General features: G+C 43.6%; 1 protein-coding gene across 7 annotated transcripts in view; it reads right to left on the reverse strand.

Moving 5' to 3' along the window:
• LOC147028409 (MAP/microtubule affinity-regulating kinase 3-like) overlaps positions 1-12,076 on the reverse strand; it is a 113,171-nt gene that overhangs the window by 100,037 nt on the left and 1,058 nt on the right. For all 7 annotated transcript variants that reach the window (XM_085878762.1, XM_085878766.1, XM_085878765.1 and 4 more), the window contains exons 2-5: positions 5,170-5,361; positions 3,234-3,287; positions 1,918-1,966; positions 1,737-1,802 (exon numbers count right to left, since the gene is read on the reverse strand). In XM_085878762.1, coding sequence (XP_085734888.1) covers positions 1,737-1,802; positions 1,918-1,966; positions 3,234-3,287; positions 5,170-5,361 — 361 coding nt within the window. The remainder of the gene's footprint in view (positions 1-1,736; positions 1,803-1,917; positions 1,967-3,233; positions 3,288-5,169; positions 5,362-12,076) is intronic.

Consider the following 12,076-nt stretch of genomic DNA (forward strand, 5'->3'; position numbering starts at 1 on the left):
AAATAATTGAAGGTGGTGTGTGGATCGTGGAATCGTTTTCAGGAAATAAATAAATAATTGAAGGTGGTGTGTGGATCGTGGAATTGTTTTCGGTAAATAAATAAATAATTGAAGGTGGTGTGTGGATCGTGGAATTGTTTTCGGTAAATAAATAAATAATTGAAGGTGGTGTGTGGGTCGTGGAATCGTTTTCGGTAAATAAATAAACATATTATTAGAAATCCACAGACAGAAATGCCGGTGATTCCATTTATTTTGGATCCTTTTCACTTTGGTCAATAACGTTTGGATCGAGGAGATCGAAGGTGGAACGATGGTGTAGTTCCTTACAAACACTGTATACACACCTTAAATGACGGTAAATAAACACCCGATTTTTGAATGGCTACCATTTGAAAAATAAAACCTCAATCAAAAATCGGCTCGAGTAAAATTTTCTAAATATCTCGAAGTGTTTAATTCCGAAGTCTCGTTTCTCAACATTCAAAACTGAAGGACAAGTATTGAATATACTGTACGCAGTTTTTCGGCCGCTGCACAGCAACGGGTGGTTGCTAGGCAACGAAATTCAAACGCGCACCTTCCCAGTATATATTCCACCTGTTGGCAAAGTTTCTTCGAAATCGGTTTGCTGGTTCGTGCTGTGGAGCCTCGCGTTGCAGGCAGACACACACACACACACACTCACACACACACACACACACACACACACACACACACACACACACACACACACACACACACACACACACGCACACACACAGCCAGAAAACCCGACAATAAGGGATATCTCATATATAGCGAATCCAATAGACAAACAGGGGTGAAAACATAACCGCCGTCCACCTTCGATGGCGGAGGTAACAATACTCATCAAGAGAAAGTACATTCTGATGCCTTTGTCCAGACTATAATCATAATCCTAACCCCAAGAGTTAACAAAGCATCCTGTTACTGCAAAGTCCTTTGTCTGCCCCTTCACAATGTTCAGCTGAATTAATAACTGCATCATACTTACGTCCAAGTAAGTGAGTAAGCATCAAAAAATAAATTACGGAGGCAGATACAAAGAAATTCACAATAATATACACTAGCCGAAACCCCGTCACAGACGGATTCCGTTCATTCAACAACCCTCACCAGCTCACCCACACTTGAGGGACATGGACTGGACAGGGTGTGCTTGCCCCCACCTATTCATCCCCTGCCCCATTCCCCCCCGCCTCCCACCCCCCGCCTTCAATTTGCTTCCCCCCGCCCAAAAATTTAATTGCCCCGGCCCCGCCCCCGCCTCTTCACTCCCCGCCCTCCCCGTCTCTTGATTCCGCGCCCCACTTGCCCCCGGCCCCCGCCACCCTGTCCACCCCCTCACAATCAACCCTGCCTAATTCACCCCAGCCCCCGCCCACTCATCCCCCGCCCCATTCCCCCCCGTCTCCTGCTTTCAATTTGCTTACCCCCACCTAAAAATTTGCTTACCTTGCCCCCCGCCTCTTCACTCCCTGCCCCCCGTCTCTTCATCCCCCGCCCCCGCTTCTTCACTCCTCGCCCCCGTCTCAACAAAAAGTGTTTATTCTGCTTCAGAGTTGAAGTTTGATTATTGCCACTATGTGCGATACACTCTTACAGGTACGAAGTTTCTTTCAATCCAGGTCACAGTACCGAGAAAAAAATGTGACGCAACAGCTCGGAGGAACACAAAATTGGTCCTTCAGTATTAATATATAGATTCTTACCCGCACTGGCATATTCGATGACCAGATATTGCGTCTTCTCGGTCTCGATGACCTCGTAAAGTTTTACTGACAATGTGGGAGAAAGCAAAAAAACCCCAAATCAGCAGTGAAGGATGTGCTGGAACCTGCAGGAGCCTCAAGTGCAGGAAAGAGACAAAGCAAAGTGTCTGACTACCCTTACCTATATTGGGATGGTTCAGCATTTTCATTATCCTCACTTCTCTGAAAAGCTGTCAAAATTAAAGCAAAATGGATACAATAAACAAACCGACAGTGGTGATCATTTAAATGATCAATAAAGGAGGCGAGCTGTTTCAAAAATTAAGTTTACAAAAATGGTAAAACTTCATCCCAAACCTCAATACATGTGCACTACACTACCCATTATTTCCTCATTTTTCACCATCATTTGTGCCTAATTAAATTCACATGTTTAATGTAACCTGAAAAGATGCCCCTTTTAAAATTGAATTGGCAGCAAATGAAAAATTTCCATGTTTCACGTGGAGAATGTAAAATTAAAATTAAAATTAAATAAATGAACGAGATTTTTCATAATCATGATTGCCATATGTAACCAGAGACGGCTGTTTACATGTGACATGTGACCAATCTAGGAAGGTGAACTTGTTTATAGTTTATGAGCTACTGAATTTCACAACACTGGGATCGCAAGCGGTGCAACCTCTGGTGTCAAGGGATAGCCAAGATAAGACCACGTGCTACCCAAACTTTGGGAAGGATTTTGCAATTTATTCAGGGTGCCAGTGATACTTCGCCTGCACATCAATGAAGACTTGGTGGGATATTTAACATCCACCAACAAGTGCAGGCCGATGGGTCATCCGGCTTAACGTCCTCCTGATGGATGGTGCAAGCATTGACACCTTGGCTACATACAAAACACCGGCATGACAGTTTATAGCTGGATCTACATTTTAACCCAAGCAAGAGTGCATACCACTCGGAGCTCATTTTGAGCAGCTCAGAAGTGAGCGTGCATACCTCTTGGGTCTAGGCTATCCTTGCAGCCCTTCTAATGTGTAATTGCCCTTGCATAATATTTTCTGGGTCACTAAAATATTGGTTTCATGAGCATGGGATCAACGAGTGCAAATAATTATCCACTGACATTTCTATTCCGAAAACGTAATGATCCTCGGTTATATTATTAATATGGGACAACTATATGGGGACTTGGAACGGTTCAGGTTTAGACTCGCACCATTCGACGTTCAGATGTAAGCTTGATATGAGGTCCATTTGGTTGTCAAGCTTCAATTTACAAGTCGCATTTCTTACCTGCACTGAATGTCTTGGAAATGTTTACAACAATTCAAAACACAATTCTTACCAACAACCATGGAAATTGAAAGGCTAAACAGCTGCAGGTCACGCTCGAATAAACCAAGGTGGTTATGTCACAATCAAGACACTTTACTTCCCTTTCCTCGTGTCACGTTCAAACATGGACTATTGCAAATACAACTAACGTACCTTCTGTAAACTTGTTGGGTTCAGCTGCGTTTTATCAATTATTTTAATGGCAACCTGGAAAAGGGAGTTGGGGGTGGGAGGGGGTAAGTGAGGAAGGAAAATCGTTATTGTTGTCAAAATCACTGTGACAATTCTACTTGGAGAAAATAATAATAATAATAAAAGCAACAAGACCCGAGAAAGCCAATGCGAGGATAATAACAGGTAGGGCAAACACTCCAGTTTGTAAGGTCTGGTGGGAAAGAATTTACAAAATCCAGACAAAAATGGTACTTAGCTTGAGTCAGCAATGCTCCAGACACATTTAAAAAACGCCATAGAAGTTATTTTCTGAATGTTAGTGGTATGGCTGGACATTTCGATAAAGTGGCAGTAGTTTATTAAAGGTTAAAAATTAAAGTTTGCTCCAAGACAGGCTTAATTAAAGAACCAAAGAAGGTATGGATAAAGTAGGAACCTCCAAAGCACACAAAGCCAAATATTTTCAATGGCAAGAACTGCCGCAAGGAGACAACACAGGGAGTGCCACTGACATCAAGGTGCAATCACTCGTAACATTTCTGACTGCCCCAGGCAAGAGGAGGAGGAGTATGTGGAGGAGCAGAGGGAAGGAAGAATGAAACGTACAATCACGTGTGTACATGAGCGTCTCCATGTGTATTCACAATTGTGTGTGTGTGCAGTTATGTAGGTGTGTGTGTGTGTGTGTGTGTGTGTGTGTGTGTGTGTGTGTGTGTGTGTGTACAGTTTTGTCTGTCTGTGTTTGCATGTGCGCGCACCCATCTGTTTGTGCACGCGCCCAACTGCGTCTCTCAGATAAGAATAAGAGGCTGAGTTCAGCTCAATATGGAGTAGGAGGAAGGGAGAAACAAAACGTAGGAAACGATCATTAGCGTCACCAAACCAAGAGCGGTAATAGTGCACTGTGACCCAATTTTAGTCGTTTTATCCACTTTGTCAACGTGATTAAAAGGGTTATTAAGTTATGGAAGATGTGGAACTACCATGAATGATAAACGGCCATGTAAAGTTGAGACTGCATTTCTACATGATGATGTCACTTACGGGCTTGGCGTTTAACATGCGAAGCAAAAGAGGTCTGACAAGCTGGCATGTTCATAGTGGTCAGAGGTCAAATATGGCACTGACATGATAGGCCAAGTGGCCTCTTCATTCAAAGTTCCTTGGATAAGTTTTCAGCTCAAAAAACACTTTTCTTTCCCTATTAACAGTGGAGGGACTGCTGACGTCATGTAGATCAGGCATTTCAGGTGCACAATGAAAGACCTTCACCAAAAGGAAAACCATTTTCAATGTGCAACGGTACGAGTAATGTTGTAGTAGAGTTCAAGCCAACATTTTGTTTCACTACTGGGAGTGGAGTACAGTGCTCCCCTTTCCTCCAAGGAATTTACAATCTCGCTGTGGAGCTAGCACACAATGGTCTACCCTTTTCCAAAAGTTCTGTGCTATCTTGAAGGCCAACTGGCAAACGAGAGCAAAAATGAGAGCCGGCTTAACCTCCGCCTCAAGCTGTGATCAACCATTATATGAATGACAATCCGTTTGAATATAGTTATTCCATAAGCCGAGACCAAAGTCTTCAGAAAATATGCAACAACAACAAAAAATCAAAACGTCGAACAAGAGATTTTTGTTTAGCAAGAAGAGGGACGACTGAGCTTTACTGCTGTTGCAAATACTCCGCTGGTGATCAAACCAACAGTTTGTTCACAGGTCTCGACTTAGGTTTCTCTACCGAGTGTTTGAGGTGGTTTTCGACACACACTGTACAAGTACACAACCAGCTACCAACAAAAGCTCAACAATGACAAAGCAAAGCATTCACGAATGCTCACAACCATCACAATACACAGTGTGGTGAGTCAAACTATCGGAAGCACAAAAAAGCTGGCACTACGAAGTGAATACTGACCTCTCGGCCGGTAAGGATGTGTCGGGCAAGTTTGACTTTGGCAAAGTTCCCCTTCCCGATCGTTTTCAGGAGTCGGTAGTTTCCAATATGTGGCAACTCTTCGCCACAAGCGATTGAGCTTCGGCTTCGAGAACCGTTGACTCTTAGGGACTTCGACGCCGGCGTGTCGAACCGACCCTCCATGGACAGGTGCTGCCAGCAAACATATATTTTTTTTTAATTCCAGGTCATTGAATGAAAAATACCCACAATACAGATCATCAAACATTCCATATTGCGTAACACAGGCCCAATAAATTGCCAGACTAAGAAGCAAAAGTACTCATCAAATTACAGAACAACTTGGGAAAGTCTCACACCTTATAAACATGATTGGTAGAATGAAGCTCAGTCCTTGAAACAGAATGGAGGTCAATATGTAGTCCTACTGTTATTTTAATACAGTGCAGTACTTGCTTCCACCCAAGAATTACCTTCAAAGACAATCAAACCTGTTTCAAACCAAGCAAACAATCAAGCTAAATTATCTTCACACCAATTCTAATTCTACAAGATTTGTACACTTCAAGACAATGTGGAGACCAGCTATGATGTTCATCGGGCCAAACCGAGCAATTACGGCAAAAGAATGTTGAACGTTCAGTGCTGAGGAAGGACCGGGTGTGTTCGATTTAGCTCATGCTGCATGCTATTTCCACAGATTATTTCTTGACCTACATGACTGTTTCATGGTGGTGGTGGTTGGTGGTGGTGGTTGGTGGTAGCAGCATGATTATGCAGATAATTATAATTGTGGAAACAGCAAGTGGTTCACAAATTGCCAAACTCAGGCTCAAACTTCTTCAGAGCAACAAATCTGGTGCCAGACCTATCTGACTATCTTCGTATAATGCCATCCTTCGTAGAAACTTGGTGAAAGTTCATCTCGGCATATTGCAGATACGCATGATCATGATCTATGTCGTCCAAAGGTTTCAGCTTAAAAATAGAATGAATATAAAAATAATAGCAAGAAAATATGTCGTGTGAAATGCTAAATTTGAGAAGTCTCTTGTTGGTTCCAAGACTGAGTGTTCAGATAATGATTGATTCCAGGGCAAAAAGGGCAGTACCCAATGACTTACAAATTGAAAATGGAGCAAACATATCGAGATAGATGATATGTGTACGTGCAAAGAACATCATTTAAGATCAGAACACGTCATTTGAAGACGACAAACCATAATTATATCTCGCAAAAGATCATCAGAGCCAAAGAATCCAATAGGTAGCTGTTGAAAAAAAGACAAATAGACATCTCGTCATTCAAACCAGACTCCAGGATCAGGTATAAAGACACACATAAAGGATCGCTCTGGTTTACACGTATGTTAAAGCGTGATCAATTTCAACATAGATGATACTTTTATTTTCATCTACTTCCAAATAAATAGATCATGATATACCTGATGTGGAATGCATGGCAATTTTTCTTTAGGTAAAATAATTTTGACAAGTTTTCTCTGTGTTGTTTGATGTACAATGTAATCAAAACATGGTAGGTAATCACAGGAAACTGACTAGTGGGCCACACAATGTGGACGAGATCAAATGAGCAAATGGTTATCATGAAAGAAATGATATTATTATTATTAAGAAAAGCTCAATTGAGCAAGTCATAGAAACCAACGATTGCAACTTATTTTGATGACAAATGTTTTTTCATGACACTGTTGGCATTTAACTCCTCTCCATGGAGACCTGGCTTCCAAGAGAGGTCTCCATGGAGACCTGCCTTACAACAGAGGTCTCCATGGAGACCTGGTTTCCAACAGAGGTCTCCATGGAGGCCTGCCTTACAAGAGAAGTCTCCATGGAGGCCTGCCTTACAAGAGAGGTCTCCATGGAGACCTGCCTTATAAGAGAGGTCTCCATGAAGACCTGGCTTCCAAGAGAGGTCTCCATGAAGACCTGGCTTCCAAGAGAGGTCTCCATGGAGACCTGGCTTCCAAGAGAGGTCTCCATGGAGACCTGGCTTCCAAGAGAGGTCTCCATGGAGACCTGGCTTCCAAGAGAAGTGTACCGGAGACCCGGCTTCCAAGGGAGGTGTACCCGGAGACCCGGCTTCCAAGGGAGGTGTACCCGGAGACCCGGCTTCCAAGGGAGGTGTACCCGGAGACCCGGCTTCCAAGGGAGGTGTACCCGGAGACCCGGCTTCCAAGGGAGGTGTACCCGGAGACCCGGCTTCCAAGGGAGGTGTACCCGGAGACCCGGCTTCCAAGGGAGGTGTACCCGGAGACCCGGCTTCCAAGGGAGGTGTACCCGGAGACCCGGCTTCCAAGGGAGGTGTACCCGGAGACCCGGCTTCCAAGGGAGGTGTACCCGGAGACCCGGCTTCCAAGGGAGGTGTACCCGGAGACCCGGCTTCCAAGGGAGGTGTACCCGGAGACCCGGCTTCCAAGGGAGGTGTACCCGGAGACCCGGCTTCCAAGGGAGGTGTACCCGGAGACCCGGCTTCCAAGGGAGGTGTACCCGGAGACCCGGCTTCCAAGGGAGGTGTACAAGGAGACCTGGCTTCTAAGAGAGTTTTTAAAAATGCGAAAAAAAGCATTCAAAACTAGAACAGCACTCTTCGACATTGACCGATATGCCTCCGCCAACGTAATTACATCATTATAATCCTAGTAACAAGTTTGATTTAAATCCCTTCAGCTGTTCTTAAGTATCATATTTTTACCTCACATGACCTCTGACCTCTTGATGCTGAAATCTAATCAGTTCATCTTTACATCATTATACATACTTGTATCATGTTCAGTCAAAATACAATCACTGGTTCACAAGTTTGCACGGTAACATAATTTCTACCTAACATAACCTCTGACCTTTGACCTCCTGACTCCAAAATCTCATCAGCTCATGTTTGCATCATTATACATACTTGTACCAAGTTTAACTTCGATGCTTTCAGCCGTTCTTAAGTTACCGCGGGAACGAAACCTATCACTGACAGGTGGACGCACAAGCAGACACACGGGCGACTTCGTCGGCAGAGGCAGAAATATAATAACAACACGAGCGAAGTCGATAGCGCAATCACAAATCCCCATGATTTCAAACTAAAACAAAGCTGAAAAATGGCAAAAAGCTCCATCAGGAATGACCCAACATCAAATTGAGGTTTAAAAAAAAAAATCTTCTGTTTTGACCCCTGTGACCCGAAGTCCCCACCCTGAGGCATGAACTGAGTGTTAAATTCCCCTCCAAAAAAGTTATATATTTCATGCATCTCCCAATGATGATTGCATATACAAAGCTTCATTTAAAAAATGTTTTAAAATGTGCCTGCAATTACATTTTTATTGGATTTGACCTTTTGACCCCACCCCAAAATGAGGCTGCTCTCGCACCTTCTTGCCATGTGGTGATGTGGTGATCATAACTACCAAGTTTGGTGAATTTTGTCCCAACTGTTTAGGAGGAGATAGCGTGACGGACTGACAATGAAACGGACAGAGAGACAGACAAACACACAGAGAGAGAGAAACAGAGACAGACAGAGCCGATTACAATATCCCCCCGTTTTTTTTTTCAAAAAGATAATTACATTAAGAGTTCCCTTAAAAGGAACCTTGATTCAGGAGGAGACCATAAGACCCATCAAGCCCGCACAATGGTTGCTGACGTATGCTCTATCCTTTTAAAATGCAGTGTCAAAGAAGGAATAAACATGTAGAATTTTTAAAGTCTATGCTACGATGCAGCCGGGGTCAGGTCCAGACCGCCGACCTCCTAGATTCAGAGTAGATGCTGTAACCATTATGTCACGTTGGGGTCTGGTGGGCACGTTGGGGGCGTAATAGTGAGAGTGGTGAGAACCGTAACTAACAATGGTTAAACACTCAGGACACCTAACTTATAGACTCGGAAATACCCTTTTGCTGTGCTTGTTATCAATTCGTATGTACGTTTGGCAACCAATATGTAGTATTTATAAACCGAGTGAATATCAACCAACACGACCCACAGAAAAGCTGAGAGCAAATAATTTTTGTTTTTAGTGTTTATGATGAGATAGTGTCGTTTCATCGTGCATTTCTGGTATGATCATCACAGCCCGATGTGCATCCCACGACTGGCAGGCAAGGTCACACAAATAAAGTGCTGTGCTTTTTATTTGTCAAGATGAGAAAAAAAAAAATCCCCCCCCCCTAAAATTATCAAAACAAAAATTACACACGCAATGCAGATGCACACACTGTCAGCAGTGTTGAGCGTGCAAAGTTCACAAACTGCACACAGACAAGCTATGCACACAAACAAACCACCGCACGTGCACGCAAAGACAAGACAGACACACAACACGTGTAACACACACACACACACACACACACACACACACACACACACACACACACACACACACACACACACACACACACGAACAAGAAACACATGGGAACGCATGCACAAGAAACGCACGAGACACACATGTGACTGCACAAACGAGACAAGCACACACATGAAAAAGAGACGCATGCATGAGACACACACAGTGAACAGTGTTGAACACACACACATGCACAACCTCACATACAGACAAACCATGCAGAGAAACAAACCATTTCACGTGAGCACGACCCACAAGCATGCACACAGACAAGACTGACATGTACACACAAAACACAGCACAGAAGGGACACACGCACAAGAAACACGCACAAAACACAGAGCGTCGTTTTACTAACCTGCACCAGCATGTATTGGTTGATATATTTAAGGTAGTCGTTTTAGGTGACGTCACTCTTCTTCTAATACTTCGTGTACAGCCAGTGGCTGCTGGTTGCATCATTGGTTGAGGCTACTGATGCTGTGCTCATCGAGCAGTACACTGGTGCTCATTTTGCTGACCTTGGAAGGATGACAGGCTGAGTCAACCCCACCTGGAGTTAAACTCAGGACCCTTGCATCCCAAGGCAGCCACCCTCACCACTAAGCCAACACCAGGCTTATGCTGTTACCTCTAAACGGTGGACACTGTGACAATCCAAATTTTGTCCAAACGATCATGGTGGGAAGTAAAACAGGAATAGCTGGGATAAACGGTCTTGTTGGGCCTTTTGAATAATCACAACAATGAAAAACACAAATGTCAAAATAAATAGTGAAGTGAAGATAAGAATAAAAATATAAATAGGTAATCGAACACAATGGACATTGTTTGGCCATAGGTTAGGAAATCATGCGTTGATCAATATAATCCAAGATGTGGTGGAAAAGTCAATCCAACAATCTACAGATGGATCCATCAATCCCCCTCTCACCCACCTGTCTCCCTTCCTCGTTCTATCCAATTATATAACCTGAACACCATCTACTCCAAACCTTCCTTTTATTATAACTCATGGCCATAACCCACCATGACCCTTGTCTCGCCCTCACTAGTCTCCTTCCTTGTTCTCTCCAGTAATATAACCTGAACACCATCTACTCCAAACCTTCCTTTTATTATAACTCATGGCCATTACCCACTATGCTCCTTGTCTCGCCCTCACTCGTCTCCTTCCTTGTTCTCTCCAGTAATATAACCTGAACACCATCTACTCCAAACCTTCCTTTTATTATAACTCATGGTCATTACCCACCATGACCCTTGTCTTGCCCTCATCCGCCTCCTTCCTCGTTCTATCCAATAATATAACCTGAACACCATCTACTCCAAACCTTCCTTTTATTATAACTCATGGTCATTACCCACCATGACCCTTGTCTTGCCTTCATCCGCCTCCTTCCTCGTTCTATCCAATAATATAACCTGAACACCATCTACTCCAAACCTTCCTTTTATTATAACTCATGGTCATTACCCACCATGACCCTTGTCTTGCCCTCATCCGCCTCCTTCCTCGTTCTATCCAATAATATAACCTGAACACCATCTACTCCAAACCTTCCTTTTATTATAACTCATGGCCATAACCCACCATGACCCTTGTCTTGCCCTCATCCGCCTCCTTCCTCGTTCTATCCAATAATATAACCTGAACACCATCTACTCCAAACCTTCCTTTTATTATAACTCATGGTCATTACCCACCATGACCCTTGTCTTGCCTTCATCCGCCTCCTTCCTCGTTCTATCCAATAATATAACCTGAACACCATCTACTCCAAACCTTCCTTTTATTATAACTCATGGTCATTACCCACCATGACCCTTGTCTTGCCTTCATCCGCCTCCTTCCTCGTTCTATCCAATAATATAACCTGAACACCATCTACTCCAAACCTTCCTTTTATTATAACTCATGGCCATAACCCACCATGACCCTTGTCTTGCCCTCATCCGCCTCCTTCCTCGTTCTATCCAATAATATAACCTGAACACCATCTACTCCAAACCTTCCTTTTATTATAACTCATGGTCATTACCCACCATGACCCTTGTCTTGCCTTCATCCGCCTCCTTCCTCGTTCTATCCAATAATATAACCTGAACACCATCTACTCCAAACCTTCCTTTTATTATAACTCATGGTCATTACCCACCATGACCCTTGTCTTGCCCTCATCCGCCTCCTTCCTCGTTCTATCCAATAATATAACCTGAACACCATCTACTCCAAACCTTCCTTTTATTATAACTCATGGTCATTACCCACCATGACCCTTGTCTTGCCTTCATCCGCCTCCTTCCTCGTTCTATCCAATAATATAACCTGAACACCATCTACTCCAAACCTTCCTTTTATTATAACTCATGGTCATTACCCACCATGACCCTTGTCTTGCCCTCATCCGCCTCCTTCCTCGTTCTATCCAATAATATAACCTGAACACCATCTACTCCAAACCTTCCTTTTATTATAACTCATGGTCATTACCCACCATGACCCTTGTCTTGCCCTCATCCGCCTCCTTCCTCGTT

The sequence above is a fragment of the Eptatretus burgeri genome, chromosome 4 (genome assembly GCF_056783735.1).
Source record: "Eptatretus burgeri isolate ZD-2024b chromosome 4, Ebu_testis_v1, whole genome shotgun sequence".
Classification (NCBI taxonomy): Eukaryota; Metazoa; Chordata; class Myxini; order Myxiniformes; family Myxinidae; genus Eptatretus; species Eptatretus burgeri.